Here is an 18,949-nt window from a genome sequence, read left to right on the forward strand (position 1 = left end):
TTCTAATATACAGATGTGGTGTTAGCTAGTGGGTGGGATAAGGGGACTGGGAGCTAGGAGGTCCACGTTCTAGCGTAGACTCTGCAACTAACATGCTGTGAGAGATCACACAGATCAGTTGACCTCTCTTTACTTGGGATTTCCCAATCTATAAAACAGGAAGAGGAGGACAGTTTAATTGAGTGTTATTTGAGGACCAAAGAGGAGTAATCCTAGCAGTGGGGTGATCTTAATGAGGTGATTTTCTCATCTGTGTTTCAGTGCATCAGCTGAATTTTCACATTGTGAAACTGTGCTTGAGGTGACATGGCAAGTCTGATGAAACCACACCTGGTCAATAGGGCGCGCATGATCACAACCCCAACCTTGGTGCTACATAACACGGTCACCCAGAATTGCATAACCACTTATCCCCACAGAGCAGTGAGATGGTGTTTGAGCTGGAGGAGAAAGTGAAGGAGAGGAGGATTAACTGTTTGTTTATGCTCTCTGAGTTACTGAAGTTCAAAAAGCCCAGATCCCCAGACAAAATCCCTCGCTGCCTTCCTCTGTAAAAGTGTACTATTTTTCAGCTTAGAGCGCATGGCGGATATCACACCCACCTCTTAATCTCAATGATCACATGCTCCACTTCGTTAGCCCAGCAACAAGCTGTGAACTAAGAACATAAGAACTGCCAATGGTCTATCTAACCCAGTACCTGTCTCCAACAGTGAGTACCAGAGCTTCAGAGAGAGTGTACAGAACAGGGCAATTCCGGGGAGATCCACCCATCTTCCCCTCCTGACGTCCAGCAGCCAGAAGTGACCATCTTGGCTAATAACCATTGATGGACCTATCCTCCATGAACATATCTAGTTCGTTTTTGAACCCAGTTACACTTTTGGCCATCACAACATCCCATAGCAATGAGCTCCACAGGTTAATTGTGTATTGTGTGGAAAAGTACTTCTGCTTATTTCTATTAAACTTGCTGCCTGTAAATTTAATTGGGTGACCGTTGGCTTTTGTACTGTGAGAAAGGGTGAATAACATTTCTCTATCACTTTTTCCATGCCATTCTTGATTTTATATGCCTCTATCATATTCCCCATTAAATATCTGATTAAATCGGAATTCAATCTTTGTGGCTCAGGGAGTTGGCAATTTAACATGGGTAGAGTGGCATGTTTGATTCTTCTTTCTTTCAAAGTCCACAAAATCCATCAAGAATTGCTTCCCCTAATTTTTAACCACACTCCCAAGTTCAAAAGCGTCCCATTTTGCAGTCACCACTATTGCCCCAAATCGGGATGGTACTCTCTTTTGACACACTCAGTTCCATGTTTTAGCTAGACAAATCTCTATTGAATGGGCCCCGAGTGGGATTTCTCTGCAGTAAAACCAGTTTCTCTCACTGACCTAGACTGGAAATCAAACCAGAGTTCTCCATTTGGCAGTGCAGAGCAACAGAACTAGTACTCCAGGCAATCATGCAATAGACTGCCGCATCTCATGAAGTGACCAAAAGCCACAACCTATGACCTTAAACTAACTCCCTCTACTAACTTATCTTTGTCTCTTTAGAGTAGGTGCCAGAGTTATCTAGTAGTTACAAAAAGGAAACTGGGAGTCAGACATCTAGGTTCCATTCCTTAGCACTGCCACTGTTTCGCTGTGCATCTCTGGGCAAATTGTTAAAAAAATTTGCTCCAGCATCTTTCCAGGTATTGAAGTTAAGGAAGTTAAGCAATCTATTTGTAAGCACTTGGAGGATTATAAGAAATAGTCAACATGGATTTGTCAAGAACAAACCACACCAAACCAATTTAATTTCCTTCTTTGATAGGATTACTGACCTAACAGATAAGGGGAAACAATAGACATAACACACCTTGATTTTAGTAAGGCTTTGGACACAATTCTGCATGACATTCTCATAAGCAAACTAGGGAAATGTGGGCTAGATTAAATTACTAAAGGTGGGAGCAGAACTGATTGGAAGACTGTACTCAAAGAGTAGCTATCAATGGTTTGCTATCAAATTGGGAGGGAATATCAAGTGGTGTCCCACAGGGGTCAGTACTGGGTCTGGTACTATTCAATATTTTCATTAACGACTTGGATAATGGAGTAGAGTATGCTTATAAAATCTGCAGATGTCACCAAGCTGGGAAGGGTTGCAAACACTTTGGAGGGCAGGTTTAAAATTCAAAATGTCCTTTACAAATTGAATAACTGATCTGAGTTCAACAAGGTGAAATTCAATAAAGACAAGTGCAAAGTACTTCACCTAGGAAGGAAAAAATCAGATGCACAACTACAAAATGGTGAATAACTGTCTAGGTAGTAGTACTGCGGAAAAGGATCTCGGGGTTATAGTGGATCACAAATCGAACACATGATGCATATGTTAATGCAAAAGGCTAACATGATTCTGGGGTGTATTAACAGGAGTGCTATATGTAAGACACAGGAGGTAACTGTCCCACTCTGCTTGGCACTGGTGAGGCCTCAGCTGAGTACTGTGTCCAATTCTGGGCACCACACTTTAGGAAAGATGTGGACAAATTGGAGAGAGTCCAGAGGAGAGCAACAAAAATTATAAAAGTTTTAGAAAACCTGACCTATGAGTAACATTGAAAATACTGGGCATGTTTAGTCTTGAGAAAAGAAGACTGATGGGTAACCTGACAACAGTCTTCAAATATGTTAAGAGCTGCTGTAAAGAGGATGGCGATTACTTGTTTCCCATGTCCACCGCAGGTAGAATAAGAAGTAATGGACTTAATCTGCACCAAGAGAGATTTAGGTTAGATATTAAGAAGATCTTTCGAACTAGAAGGGGAGTTAAACTCTGCAATAAGCCCCCAACAGAGGTGGTAGAGTCCCCATCATTGGAAACTTTTACAAACAAATTGGACAAACACCCGTCAGGGATGGTCCAGGATGGTTTACCTGGTCCTGCCACAGGGTACTGGGCTTGATTTGATAATTTCTCTAGGTCCCTTCCAGCACCACATTTCTAAGAGAATATGATGCCTTGCCACAGTTTCCCCCATCTGTAAAACAATGATGCTCTAAGATCCTCAGATGAAAGGCAAGGAAAACTACTCCTATTAGTTTTAATTAATCTAAAAAGGTAGCCTCAGGCCGCGACTTTTGTGTTTGTTTGTTTGAACTGGCAAATCTCTCAACTTGATTGCATATCAAATGACCTCTAAAGAGAGTATCAAAGCAAGCAAATTATGAAAGAGGAGCTCAAGGTTGGGTACCTATTGCATTAAGGATCTTTGTTGCCAGTTAATGGCATAGGAGTAGGGTGACCAGACAGCAAATGTGAAAAATAGGGACGGGGTTGGGGGGGGGGGGTTAATAGGAGCCTATATAAGAAAAAGACCCAAAAATCAGGACTGTCCCTATAAAATCGGGACATCTGGTCACCCTACATAGGAGTGATAGGAAAGAGCGAATAGAACTTTGATTTTTGTCTCTCTTGCATCTTTCCAGGGCTTCTCACCACATTAATGGGTAAGCACCCTCATTTTCCTCAGGTCTAACAATATACGAAGTCTGAGGGCCAGATTCTCCTTTCTACTGAAAACCTTTTGTGCTGCTAGATTATTAGGGCTGAAGGTCATTGGAAAGGTAATTTCCTCCAGATTTGCATTAAGATTTTAGAACTTGCCTGGGATTTCACTCCCTCTTGGCTAAGAAACTCAAAAGGGCTTAACAGAAACCTTAATAAAAATCGCTGAATATGTCTGTGAGTAGGTATTACCGCTGCCGTTTTATAGACGAGAAAAGACATTTTCATTTAATATTTTCAGAAGAATCCATTAATTTCGAGTGCCTAACTTGATGACCACTAGGCCCTGATTTTCACCATGCACTACAACTACAACCAAAGTCAACAGAACCGGTGGATGCTCACCATCTCTGAAAAAGTCAGGCACTGGCTATTCTTCATCTTGGAAACCCAAAATTAGTGGGCCCTCTAAAATATTTTGGCCAAGGTCACACAGCACATCAGTGACACAACTAAACACAGAACCCAGGAGTCCAGACCCCCAGTTCTGTGTGCTGGTCACTAGATCACGCTGCTTCCCAGGATGGGTACTTCAGAGATATAGATTACACTTGTGTCCAGAGGACCACAAAACAAGATCAGTGCCCATTGTTATACAAGCACACAGCAAGAAAGAGTCCCTGTCGCAAAGAGCTTTCTGCCCTTCTCTGTTCAGAGGCTGCATCCTGAAAGGCGAGCTGGGCAGTACAGATGAGAAAAATCATCGTAGAACTCCCCACACCGTTCACAAAATGCTGAAAGCATCAATGAAGCAGACACATGTGCATTACAAGCACCACCATCAACTCATACAAACAGCTGTAGGTCAGCAACAAAATGCAACAGCTCTAGAGGGCAGGTATCATTCTGAAGACCCTATAAAGAGCAAACTGACTCCCTTTCTGAAGGAAACATTAACATCAGGTGGGGACACCTACAGAAACCATCATCAAGTCCATCTTATTTGAGCCCTAATGGGGAGATGAAGTAGCCTTGCTTGTAAGGGTGAGGCTAAGATCCCCTTGAATTGCAAGCAGCAGTCACATTAAATGTAACGCTGCTAGACTGCTGCTTCTATTATTCAGAATGAAATGTTTCTCCCAGTGGCAGTAAACACATTATTACAAACTATACAGAGTACCAGCATGGCACTCTCTCATTCAGAGACAGTCATTTCCTTGGAGATATACAAAGCATTCTGACTACAAGCACCCAAAACATAAAACTCCACCTGTCAGCAACTGTTCAAGCAATGATTTCAAGCACAATGGAGGGAGATTAAAAGAAAACCAAGACGTGCCCTAACTACTCCATCCAAAAGTCAAACATGATTGACTGTGGAGTCATCACCAGTGGGCACCTGAAGCTTCTAGGAATTTGGGGGAAAAGTGAGACCCAAAAAAGGAGAACCCACTATTATTACTGAGATTATACAAAACGTTCAAAGCCATCTAGGGAATTTAAAAACATAACTTCTGTTAAAATTACTGGAAGACCTGTATCTAACTCCTCTGGACTGCTTTGAAAATCTCAGCCAAAGACACCATGACCTGCAAGAGCTGTTAAGGCAGGCAGCATCTTTTCTGTTAACATGCATTGCATTTTGTAACAAAACACTAGCAGATGTGCTAACCACTGCTGAAACACTCAGAACCGGTTAGAAAGGAAAACGCAACTTGGTTTTAGCTTGCAAGGCCCATCTTTGAAAGCCATTGGTCCATAGCACCAAATACTATAGCTGGATTTTGAAAAGGAAGGAAGGAGTGGTTAATGTTGTGGCCAAAAAGTACCCTTTGTATCTATGCAAGCCAAGCTAAGGGTACTCAAATCTAGAGAGTCAGGACATATGCCAGTCACTGCAGGAACACTTCCTCACACTACAACCATCCTAGTGCACAGAAACGTACGATTGGCCATGTACATTATTACTTTCCTCTGAAATATGGTTAGTCAATAGACCACCACCAGAGCCAGATACCAGACTCCATAGATCCAGTTATAGCATCTCCTCTGTTACTGTCATCAGACACGATCCATGTTCTGGAGACTTCCTGCTTTAGTATCACGGAACTTTATCAGTCTTGCTCATTCACCCCAAATATTGCCCCTCAAAAGCCTTATCAAAGAGGGAGAAAATGAGGCCCTTCCTCCAACAGCAACAAGATACAGTGTCCCTTCCCCATACTCCTTGTGCTCCAGCTCACATTTCAGTTGAGTTGGGTAAGAAGGAAGCCTATTGTAACAAGACAGTCTTTCTAGGACTAAAAGGAACAGGGTGAGAAAAGCCCGCATACTGGATTGGATTAGTAGGGTTTTTACATACCTTATATGACTAGCCAGGCCATCTTGAACATTAGACAGTCCTGGGTCTGAAAGGGAATCTGAACAGACAGACACAGGAGACAGAGACCTCTCTTTCTCCTCAAGCAGATCAAGTTTCACCAAGGAGCTCGTCTCATCCTCTGAGTTATCCTCAGACACAGAGCCAAGGATGAAATGAGAGTGCAGGTTCAGCTCCAGGGGCTTCGTGGTAGGGGAGGACTCCTCCATAGTGACTCCGAAGTGGGCTCTTAGCACTAAAAGAGAAAAAAGCAAGAGCTGAAATTAGTATTAGCTCCTAGGGGAAACAAGAAAGCCTTCAAAAGCAGGGTTCATTTGTGGCCAGACACACACTGTTGAAATACCATGTCTGACCATGATCCAGACTAGTCACTTGTACAAACAGAAAAGCCACTGAAATAACACAAGTATCAATGCAACGGATCATTCTAATCTGTTGCAAAAGCTGCTGGCTTAGACAAAGCTACAGGAAGGACAAACAATCCTTAAGCAGGCACAACTTTTGTTATAAAATTCATAGCTAGAAAACCAATATGGAGGCATTTATTCTTATTTAACATTTATATTTTGGTAGTGCCTAAAGGCCAACCAGATTGGGGCCCATTGCGCTAGACGCTGCACAAACATATAATAATTGGCGAAGAGCTTATGATCTAAAATACAGTACACAGCAGGGGAATGGGACAAACCAGCAGACTGGGGTGTGATGATAAAATCAGACATCCACTGGCAGTCTTTTACTTGGGACCAAACAGAGGGCCAACTCAAAGAGAGAAGGTTGGCTGTTTTATAAAATAGAACACAAATGTTTGGTGCTGTGGTTGTTTTTCAAAAATCAATTGTTTAATGTATTTTTGAAAGAGATAGCTGGATTTAATCCTTCCCCTGCGGCACTTGTAGCATTTTGCTAGTGCAAGAGAAACAACAAATGAAATTGACTAGTTTCCAAAAGTGAAACTTTCTAATCTGTCATCATCACCGAAGCTAACTGAAACACAAAGAGGAAACAAACAGCAAAACCAGTTTAAAGTAAATTAGACTGAGAAGTTTAACAATGTTGATGGTCTAGAGCACAGCAAAGAGATTACTTAACATCACAGCATCCCTTTACAGAGGTCACTTCTGCTGTGAAAAGCTGATGTAAGATTAGTATTAAGTAATTGGTGTTTGCAATACATGAACTACAACACATAGGTATAAAAAAATTGCAAACGTTTGTTTTTCTGTATGCATGCACTATATACCTACCAATAAAAGAGGAAGAATAGCAAATACTTTATCTCAGTCTTACATGATTTAGATGTGAAGGGCTTACATGAGGAAACTGGACAGTATTAAAATGGCAAGTACTGATATGAAAGAATCGGCAATAAAACTTTATAAGAGTGGGAAGCTTATTCTGCAAATTGGGAATCTCAGGCATTGAAGATTTTGATCAATGTAGTATCAAAATGCTGGAAGTTTTCAGGCTCGGTATAGAATTATGGCAGAAGACTTGATATCTGAGAGACTTCAGGATTCATTTCATGTATTATAGAAGAAAAAATGTGCATTATGGGCTCCTTGAAAGTCCTCCATTCACAAACCAGGCACAGCATGAGCAAGAAGAATTCGAGCTTTCCCAACACACTCCCCTGCCAAGGTGCCTCAACCTGATCCAGGAGGGATCACCTCTAGGGGAGAGTTCAGTCTCCAAGACTCACTCAGCCCTGAATTTCACCTGTCTTTCTCAGATTACCCATCTGCACAGTACGGTGGTACAAGGCTTGGTAGCATGCCTTAAGTTCTTCAGATGAAAGGCACTGAATATGTGCAAAGTTTTATCCCATTTATATAAAAAAATCTTTAAATAGAAGAGTATGTGCTCCTTCAAGGCTAGAAACGTTAGTGTGACTGTGACAGGGTACAGGAACAGCGGTGTGCAGGCAATGGGACCGAAACCTGTAACCTACTGAGTTCCTTGAACTTTCACTAAAGTAACAGAAGCTGTGAGTGTACAAGTGCCCTGCAAGATTGGGCCTAGGAGACAAGGGTGATACACATTTAAGGAAGTGTATGAATAGGAAGAGAGGCCTTCAGAAAAACCAGTGTCAAACCTGGATACAGTAAAAAAAAAAAATCAGAGCGGTGGTAATCTTAGCCAATTCCGAACACAAGGTAATTACCCAGCTGGGGGCCATGCTGGAAACTTGCCAGGATTTCATCAAGAATAAAATGGAGCAGATTGAAGCTGGCCTCATACAGGGGTTCATCCCTTGGAGCAACAGGTTGTAGCAGGCACGACTGCATTTTGTCATGATCAGTCACCATGAGCCCACACTACTACACTTTCTCCACAGCATGGATTGCCTGGATACATCTCTCCTAATCAATTCAACACGGTTTCAGGAGCCTTGGGCATTGGTGGCACACTGGTCTCTCCTGTTCTCTGCCTGTGGCACACAGCATAAGGTTCTGGGATGAAGTCTGATTGTCTGTAATATTCAAGAGGGCAAACTATATAATCTAATGATCCCTTCTGGCCTTACACTCTGTGATTGAGAGAACGCAACTATCCTGGACCATCTTCTGCAATTCTGCACACTGCCTCCCCAGCTCTACAGCCTCAGACAACTAAATTGGGATTTCGCATTTAAAATGTTGGTTTACCTTATGTATAAGTGCAATGCTGACAGACTCCGGTCAGCAGCAGCTGGGATCAAACCTGGGACCTCTTGAGCTTAATGCAGGAACCACTATTGCATGAGCTAAAAGACAGAAGGCTATAGCAGTCTCATTAAATTCTAGCTGGTCTAGCTGCCACTAGAGGGGGACAGAGTGTCACACCCAAGCAGGCATGGCTTACATACTCCCCCTAGCTGAGGAAGCACATCTCGAGCTTCAGAGAGCTTCAGTTGATATCCCAGATGAGCGTCCACTTGAAATACCAACAGACCCCAGTCGGCAGCGGCTGAGATCAAACTTGGGACCTCTGGACCCTAATACACAAGTCACTACTGCATGAGCTAAAAGGCACACATCTTAGCCAAGGTTGTAGCAGATTCATCAATTTCTAACGGGTCTGGCTGCCACTAGAGGGGGACAGAGAGTCACACCAAGCAGGCATGGGTTACATAAGCAATGAGCAAAAACCACAATCATTGAAGTAAAAAATCGCTTACAATTTCATAATTGACTCAATAATATGAAATCAGCATAGAGCTTCACATGGAAACACAATCAGATTACGGACTGTTAACAATGACTAACCTCTTGTAATCGCTGCAATCTGAGTAGCTATCCACCTCCAAAACGAACTGGAAAAGAAGAGACAAACACCAATAAATACATAATAATACTTTTGATACACAGCTCCTGTAATCAGAAGATCTCCAAGCTCTGTCAATCAATCATCACAACAGCCTGTGAGACAGGTATGCTACTCAATGTACGGAGAGTGAAGGAGAGGCACAGAGAAGGTTAAATGACTTGCCCAAGGTCATACAGTGAGCCAAGAATGGAATCCAGAATTCCTGACTCAGTCCCATATTGTATCGACTATAGCCTATGCTTCCTCCTATTGGTCACTCACAAGACAATACTTGGTAGCTTTGTGAGCAATTTGCTAACACAGAACATCTAAAGGCTCGTTCATTCAACCTGTATTTTTTGTTACTGCAAGATAGAGGGGGAAAGGCAACTTGATTTCCCCCCCACCCCGGTGTTTTAAAAAAACCTGAGTTTAGTGCTGTGAAGAGAGGGAGTAAAAGCACTCACGGTGCAGTCAGGTGCCTTGGGAGCTTCTCCCACGCAGCTGTGCCAATATGTCTCAACCCTGTCTTTTGGAACCTCCTTCTATTACAGCCTGAAGCCTTTCACACAATCCTCCCACTGCACCTCCATCCTGTCCTGCAGCAGCAAGTCCTAATCTGGCCCTGGGTCTCCTATACAGCGGAGCCAAAGCATGTCAGCCCTGTCCTGTGGCTGTCACCTGAGTAGAGGCTGCAGATTGTGCTTAACTGTGCCCAATTGGGGAAGGTGAAGGAGACAAGCAGGGACTCTGAGGAGACCCACCAAACTCATTTTCAATTGCAGTCTAAGACAAATAACAAAAAGCTAGTGAGACTCAGGAAAAATACTCCCATCCATCCACATCTAGTGCCGAACAGACTTTGAAGTCATCCTACGTGACACACACACAGTTCTGAGCGGAGAGCCAGATATCTCCTTGTACAAGAAGGGCGACCTTTTACTAACCCTGGACAGATTTTCTTCTTGTAACTCAAAAGACTGCACTTTCAAGAACAACGTTAAAAAAATAAAAAGACGCCATTAAGTTCCAGTTAAGATTTAAAATACAAATCAGTAACTTCAAAGAAAAGTTTTAAACAAAACTGTAGTTTAAACAAAAAAACAAATGTTGAGGGGCCAGGAAATTCAAAGTGAAGGTTACAGCTTAAAAAAAAATTGGAAATATTGAAATGCACAGATCAGCTGGGTTTTGGGGAGCAATGTGCGGGTCAAAGATAAGGCCACCCAAGCAATCAAAAAGTCTTATCTGCATTGCAATTACAGCCACATTAGGAAAACTACAGGAATGTAGCAGAGTTCCCTTAACATGAACAATCTGGTCTGGTCTACGCAGGCAAAACCAACTCACATTGTAACATGAATAGGACACAATCATGTTGCAACTGGACGTCTTTAACATAGTTATAATTGTAGTGTAGGCAAGACAATTGAATCCTAAACCACCACTGTTTCTTTTCATCAGTGACTGAGAATTAAGAATGCATCTGACTGGCTTATTTAATCTTACTGTGATTGTGCATGGGTGTATTATTTAGATCAAACTGTACCTGTGTTAACAACACAACTCCTGGTTTCATTAGGGCCATATGCACCCCTTAAAAAAAAACCCTGATGAATACTTAACCACTATGTGATTATAAAGACTGTGTTTAGACAGTTTTGAGATTATAAAATCTGTCACTGTACCGGTTTTAATTGTTTGGTTTGGGGTGGTTTTTTGAGGTGGGGGGAGCAATTATAAAACCTGCAACTATCTGCCCAGGGAGGGATTAAACTGTTTGTGAAAACTCCTGTAAACTGAGGCTAGGTCTACACTACCTACCTGAATCGGCGGATAGAAATCGACCTCTTGGGGATCGATTTATCACGTCCCGTCGGGACACGACAATCGATCCCCGAATCAACGCTCTTACTCCACCAGCGGAGGTGGGAGTAAGCGCCGTCGACGGGAAGCCGCAGAGGTCGATTTTGCCGCCGTCCCTACAGCAGGGTAAATCGGCTGTGATACGTCGAATTCAGCTACGCTATTCGCGTAGCTGAATTTGCGTATCTTAAATCGACACCCCACCCCCGCCCCCGTAGTGAAGACCTGCCCTTAGTCACCTGGGCAGATCCCTGTTCTCTTCAATAGGTCTTGGCATACACATACATGAAGGGGTCTGTCCCTGCAGCTTTGTTGTAGAATCCGGGTTTAAATAATTAGCTCAAACTCTCCTAAACTAGCCAAAGGCACATTTACAGCCAACAAACCAAGGCCAAAACCTACACTAGGAGACCTTCCAGGAAGGGGGGATGAGGACACCTTGTTTTTAAGACTCTCATCGCTCAAAAATGCCTTGTTCAATTTGCATCAAATTTGCCCCCAAAAAATTCTACTCTGGCATCAAATCACACATGGAAAATTTCAGCTGTATTGATCTAGTATTGGCACAGTAACTGTAGTGGGGGAAAATAATCTAGGTTATGACATAAAGCTAGCTATGGAGAGAGAGAGAAGCTACTGTCTCAAACACTTAGCAATTATACAGTCTCTCATCTCAGGAGAGAAGGAACTTTATAAGCATTAACTAAGCCTTGGATCACCACCATTAGGCAAAATATTCTCTTTTTTGCAGATGAGGAAACTGAGGCACAGAGAGGCTAAGTAGCTTGCCCAACAATTCAACGACAACCCACGAAACTCCTCATCCATGCTAAACCACTTGACCATTCTTCCTCTCAGTGCACCTCTACTCAAAATCAATCATCAGTGCTACTCAATCCTCTTCAATAGGCCATGTTGTCTAGAGCCAAAGCCACAGACGTTCTTTGTTTAGATTTCCATGAACAACTCCTGGGCAGCTGGTAATTAGCTATCTGCTCCCTACTTGTTCTAAATATGTTGAAACTTTCTCATTTTTTCATTTTTTAAAAACTGGATTTCAGCTTTGTTTTTTGCTCAAATGAACTGTAGCCCTTTCCAAAGAGCTTCTCAGAGAAGCCAGTTGGTTTTCATACTGTGGGGACAGGATTCTAAAATCCCAAGAAAACCTGGCCTGGTGCACATTTTTCTTGAAAATTTAACTGTCCAAGTTTGAAATACACAATATCTTTGTTTAACTGTGCTTGCGCTAAACACCTGGGTAAGGGCCTCATCCTGCACCACTAACGTCAACCGGCAGTTTTGCAACGGACTTCAATGGGGGCTGGATTGGGCCCTAACAAAAGACTGGTCATATCCTCACAACAGCAATGCTCTCCTGCTTTCTAAAATCCCCGGTTTCCAGGTTTCAGATGTTGTTAAAACAGTTTGCAAGGCAAACTTTTCAGAGACTGAGGTGACTAAAAATTGCACTGCAAGGTCCAGATTTAGACCCTGATCCTACAGAGACTTAAGCACATGCACAATTTTATTCACATTGGGACCACTCATGTGAAAAGTTACACCTGGGCATAAGTCTTTGTAGGATTCGAGCCATATTCTCCTTTTTGTTCTCCCCTCCAGATCAAATTAACCAAAAGATGGAAAATTTGTTTTTGCAATTGCCCAGCACTGCAGACTCAACAAGGAATCTACAAGCCAAGCTGTGCTCTTTAGGTAATAAAGACTTTGCAATAATGTTGATGATGCTCAAAGCAGGGCAGAACCCAGAGCTCACTCTTCCAGAGCTGCATGAACTAACACTAGTAAAAGATTACTTTGTCAGAAAAGACATGAACACAAAGAATTGGGAGGCAGACACAGGGAGCAAAGCTGTGAAGAATAATTGGGCCTAGCGAGTGTGTAAGAAAGTACCATTCATTTTCAGTAATTTTTCTCCCTCTGAAATGCCATTTAGAGTGACACTGATGTAATTTTGGCTCAAATTTAACTTTTACTTAAAGAAAAATCTTTTACAAAACTATTTCTGAAGTGAATTACTTTATTGATTTATTTTTCATTTCAGGTGAAACAAATTGAATGGATTTTTTAAAAATTAGAATAGTGTCTCCACAACACTTTGAAGAGGTAAAGCACAATATAAATTCTAATAATAATGATAATGAATTCAAGCAATTCTAAAAATATATATATATACAGCATTATTACCATTGACAACCAGAAAGTGAAAGTGACTAGAAAACAACAATAAAACTGACCCGTCCTGTTACAGTTGTTTGCGTTTGCTGAATTTGAAGGTGAGCAGCACATGCATCTGGACTAACTTTGGAAGTCAGTTTCCAGATCAACAGAGGATGAAATCCCACACTTAGGGGTAAAGTCACAACTTCTTCAAGGATACCTAGGTATGTGGGTGAGCATCAGGAATGCCACAACTATCTGCCTAGGTTCCTAGCACATGCCCAATACCACTGCATCTGAGGACTGACTCTGGAAGCCCACTTCTGCCAACAGACATCACCACAGAATTAATGGGCCACCATCCTGGGCGTCCTCTTAATCTGAACCAAGAGGACAAAAATCAGACCAAAGAATCACCCAGATATAATTTAGGAGATAATGTTTGTACTTCACAGTCCAACAGACACAGATGAGGTTTTCATCTCGGGGCCAAAAGACCAAACACATCAAGACATTTGATCATAGCCTTTAATAGGCTGAGAGACTACTTAACACTTGATTGATCTTAGCTCAGAGTAGCCGAGAAGCTCCTCTGCTTTTTCCATTCCCTTTCCCTGAGATTTTATTCCCTCTCCATTTATACTAGTTTCTTTCTAGTTTATCATTTGTTCTGCAGTTTCAATTGGATGCTACCTACTTCCTGTCCTAAACGGCTCTGCACCACTGAACAGCTGTCAAACGTAGTGTACCATAAAGTGCTTTTGGATATTTGGATTCTACTCCTTTTAAACCTCCCAGTATATTTCACTCTACAATAGGTTAAAATAAAATCCTGATTATGAATAATAGGTCCAATTCGGCAATCCATACACATTCAGCAAAGCACTTAGGCATGTACCTAAATCCTATCAAAATCAATGAGATTAAGAACATGCTTAAGTGCTTTGCTGAAGTCCCATTTACTTCAGTGGGACTTAAGCACATGCTTAAATGTTTTCCTGAACAGTAGTGGATTTAAACACAGGCTATAATGTTTCCCTCTGATATCTGCCTCCTTATGTGACTTCAGAGAACGTTCCTTTCCAAAGAGTCAGGTAGTCATTTCCTCCCAGAAGAACGGGAAGAGTCTATTCAAATTAGGGAAAGCAAAGTGAATATGCTAAAATAAAGCTAAATATGTAAATTCATCCTATCTAAGTCAGAGGGGCTGCACTAGGGAAGGAATATAAGCCAGCAAATTTTAAATATGAACCATATTACAGACCATCTTCCCAAAGACTTCTGAGAAATGTTCTGTTACACGGATAGTTTTACAATGGGATCCAAAAGCGTTGTAAATAAACACCTTGAGATGGGGAAGAGGCAGCTGCATGCAGGGACCTGGATCTGAACCGAAGGAGTCAATCAATTTTCTTTCTGGATCCAATACATGCCAGTGTCGCTGCAGAGAGTGTGTGGTCTTGCCTGCATTACGTCTTCTCCCACGGGAAGGTGGGTGAGTGACAGGGGGCCCAGAGATCTCTTTTGCAGTATCTAAAACTTCCACGCTTGAGCCCCCTTGGGCATTTAGAATTATTATGATGAATTATTTGTATTGCAGTAGTGCCTAGGAGGCCCATTCATGGATCAGGACCCCATTGTGCTGGGCACAGTGCAAAACAGGACAAAAGGATAGTTCCTGCCTACATACTGGGGTTTCCACTGCTGTCCCAGCCGTTTCCCCATCTCCAGATGTTTATTTAGAGTCCTCACATTTATTTACTTTAGATTAAAAGGGATTTTGATTATTATTGTTTTCAAAGGAAGAGGCAGAAAAACAAACAATGGCAATAATCGGTAACAATACCCAAAGAGCACACCCACAGTATCCCAGGGACCAGAGCTAAGAGAGCATACACACTCTGAAAGAATCTTCCCACGTGGCTGGATTTTATTAACAATGCCTTAAAACACACAAGCAATTAAAAAGATATCCTGCGGCTCCTTAAGCTACAATTTCCCAGTCACTCTCTTGAACATATTGGGAATGTCATGTTCTCAATGCAGCTCACAAATAACAGGCCTGGGGTATTTACAGGCAACCTTCCCCTGCTCATCCCCATTGCATCACACTGAAACTTGAGCTGCAAGAAGCACTACTCCTGTGCTATGTCCATTCACACTCACTGCCACCAGGGACTTCCCCTTATCACATAGTGACCATATGTACAGAGCATACCACAGGAAGAGGCAAGAGCAAGCAAAGGGAATCGCAGCATCTCAATCCACTAGTCCCCCACATCCTGTGTGCATGAGAAGTGCCCCACAAAGCCTGGTAAGGGCATTACCAGGGCACTGACAACAAACACATATGCACCCTGCCATTTACCATCACCTATCCTCTCTCAGACATCCCCATCTGCCCCAATAAACCTCACCATCCACACCCCACTCTCTACAACCTATCCACAGTTCATGTTCCCCAACCCTAGCAACAGAGCTCATGAGAACATTATACCACCCCAATCACAATTACCTACCCCCCGAAGTAGCAAGGCTGAGGAGGCCATTCACACTCACTTCTCCTTCCTCCAACCATCCCTAACAACCCACTCACCTACCCCCACACAATCACATTCAAATTACCCCCAATCCAGCATCAAAACTGGGGGAAATATTTTCATCTGTCCCCTTATTTCCAATCCTCTACCGTGGTGAATATATTACTACCTTCTCTGGAACTGGGGATCCCTGCCAGGCTGAGGGGGGGGGGGTCCTTCCACTTCCTATAGCATTCGGGATCCCCCCCCCGCCCCAGGGGAATACCCCCGTTTCCTAGAGCACTGGGGATCCTATCCAGCCCAGAGACCCTCCCATTTGCTAAAACACTGTGGTCGCCGCCGGGCCTGAGCCCCACACCACCATCTCCCGGGGGTCCCCGCCGGGCCGGGCCTGAGCCCCCTCCCCACCACCTCCCGGGGGTCCCCGCCGGGCCGGGCCTGAGCCCCCTCCCCACCACCACCACTTCCCGGGGGTCCCCGCCGGGCCGGGCCTGAGCCCCCTCCCCACCACCTCCCGGGGGTCCCCGCCGGGCCGGGCCTGAGCCCCCTCCCCACCACCACCACTTCCCGGGGGTCCCCGCCGGGCCGGGCCTGAGCCCACACGCCACCACCACTACCACTTCCCGGGGGTCCCCGCTGGGCCTGAGCCCCCTCCCCACCACCTCCCGGGGGTCCCCGCCGGGCCGGGCCTGAGCCCCCTCCCCACCACCACCACTTCCCGGGGGTCCCCGCCGGGCCGGGCCTGAGCCCACACGCCACCACCACTACCACTTCCCGGGGGTCCCCGCTGGGCCGGAGCCCCCCACCAACACCTCCCGGGGGTCCCCGCCGGGCCGGGCCTGAGCCCCCCCCCCTTCCCGGGGCAGCGGGGATCCCCGCCAGGCCGGGCCGTAGGAAGCGCTCTCCCCTCGCACCGGGGAGCCCTGCCTGGCTGCAGAGCGGACCCGCGCCCCTCCGCGCCGGCGGGCTCACCTCAGGGTGCCAGCTGAGGTGGGGCGATGCCCCTGGGCCCCCCTGCCCGGCGCTGGCTGCTGGGGCCGCCGGCGCGGAGATGGCTGACACACACGCTCCCATTCAGTGTTCCGCCGGCTCCGCCCCTTCGCTCCGGCTCCGCCCCCCCCTCGCGCTGACAGCTCCCTCGCCCACTGAGGTGGCGTGACGGGAGAGGTAACCTCAGGTCATTCACCTCTGACCCCACTCACTTCCCCCCCCTCCAGTGAGGATCTCTCCCTTTCCATTGGCGGCCGGCTCTCACTCCGGCGTGGGTGTGACCAATCGCAGGGGCTGGGGGGCGTGGCCAAGGAGGAGATGCCTATGGTCTGAGCCGGCCTGGCCGCTCTGCCACTGGCTCCGGCGGCAGAGGGCGGCGCCGGCGGCTCCTCTCCAGTGTCCTCTGGTGACACCGACCCGGCGCCCCCGCTGTTAACCCCTTGGCTGCCGGATGGGGGCCCCCGCCTGGGGGAACTGAATTCGGGAGCAGGGCGATCGCCCCGCGGGGGGAGTCTCGCTGGGGCTGCGGCTGAAGGACACAGGCGTTCGCAGCGGGAAGTGAGGCAGCATCGACTAGACCGAGACCAGGCCACGCGGAGGACGCTCCATCGAGGGTGCAATTTAAAAAAAAATAAATAAAAAATAATTAAAAAAAAAAAAAAAAGTAGGGATGATCCTGTAAAATTCAAAATGGGTCCAGGCCTGGTAGCACGGGGCAAGCGGGTGGGGCAGGCTGACTCAGTTGTCAATCCCTAGGACCGGCTTATGCCCTCTTATCCAAAAATGGGGCGTTTGGGCCCCGGCGTCAGCATCCCCCACCGCCACTAGTTTTCTCTGTAAACGGGCAGCCCCAGATACTATGCATTCTCACGCAGGCAGTGCCGTACACTCTGACACCCCCAAAGGCTTTGCACATCTCAACACCACCTTGGAAATCAAGTATCAGAGGGGTAGCCGTGTTAGTCTGAATCTGTAAAAAGCAGCAGAGGGTCCTGGGGCACCTTTAAGACTAACAGAAGTATTGGGAGCATAAGCTTTTGTGGGTAAGAACCTCACTTCTTACATCTGAAGAAGTGAGGTTCTTACCCACGAAAGCTTATGCTCCCAATACTTCTGTTAGTCTTAAAGGTGCCACAGGACCCTCTGGCACCTTGGAAATATAACCGAAGGACATCTGGGGCACCTGAGGGAATGTGTTCCTTATGTCGTTAACAAGCAATTATTGGACAGGTGGGCAAATACAAGAGCAAAAATATTTGAAAATATTGCTGTGAATAAAATCTGCCATATTTGCACTCCCTTTTATTCTCTTACTCACAAACATTTGCCTGCGCAAGACTTTATTTGCAAGAATGTATGCCAGAAGCATCACAAATAGTCTTGCAAGTACTTGTTGGTACTTGCATCAGAATGACTCACATAGCAATTTTGATAAGCTCTTTTTATTAAATGCACAATAGATTAGACCGATTACAAATGTTCGTGGATTATTTGTGAACAGGAAATGGCATCCCTCCTCTTTATAAAACTTAGATCATCCAGTCAGAGGAAGAAATAAAATAATCTCACTCGAGCGACCAATCCTATGTCTTGAATAGCCACAGTTACTCACAGCAATCAGTCTTCAAACAAACCAGGGACTTGAAGTCCACACAAAATATTAAAATCAAAGCACAAATTCATAAAAAAAAACCCCACATTAGTGGCTCATTTATTAACAGGAAAAAAGGGATACTTCCCTGCTCTTCCTGAAAAAAAAAAATCTTCAAATGAAACAGAAGTCTTAAAAATGTAATTAAAAAAAACCGCAATGTCATCCCCTGAACAGTTTCCCAAATTCAGATTTATGCTCAAAGGAACACATTGGCACCTCTCCCTAATAATAAGTATTATTAACAAAGTTATAGAGCCTCAAACAGAAATTTCCAGACTTTTGCTAGATGGTTGGTGTTTGTATTCACACACTCCTTGTAATAACAGCTAAGGCACAGCAAATCCATCCTCAACTCCTACACTAGAGCCTACTCTCATAGAATACTATGTCAAATTCAAGGTGTCAAGCATTATTTTCAAGGTGTTGCACCCAGGTTGCCTAAAAAATTGCCTAAAACTGCAAGATATGTACTGTGGTTGACAATTCTACTCTTCCCCTGAAATGTACACTGCCCGTTTAAAGCTTGTCTGTGTGGGAGACAGCTT

The 18,949-nt window shown here is 44.6% G+C and overlaps 1 protein-coding gene across 10 annotated transcripts in view; it reads right to left on the reverse strand.

The window, feature by feature from the left end:
- The window catches only part of ACACA (acetyl-CoA carboxylase alpha), a 219,650-nt gene that overhangs the window by 178,917 nt on the left and 21,784 nt on the right, over positions 1 to 18,949 (reverse strand). For 8 of the 10 annotated variants that reach the window (XM_054008120.1, XM_054008119.1, XM_054008122.1 and 5 more), the window contains 2 exons: positions 9,137 to 9,183; positions 5,871 to 6,123 (listed from right to left, as the gene is read on the reverse strand). In XM_054008120.1, coding sequence (XP_053864095.1) covers positions 5,871 to 6,097 — 227 coding nt within the window. In that variant the 5' untranslated portion in view covers positions 6,098 to 6,123; positions 9,137 to 9,183. Of the gene's footprint in view, positions 1 to 5,870; positions 6,124 to 9,136; positions 9,184 to 16,732; positions 16,813 to 18,949 lie in introns of those variants that run through there. The other 2 variants (XM_054008130.1, XM_054008129.1) reach the window with 1 other exon arrangement.

This window comes from Malaclemys terrapin, chromosome 18, assembly GCF_027887155.1.
Source record: "Malaclemys terrapin pileata isolate rMalTer1 chromosome 18, rMalTer1.hap1, whole genome shotgun sequence".
NCBI lineage: Eukaryota > Metazoa > Chordata > Testudines > Emydidae > Malaclemys > Malaclemys terrapin.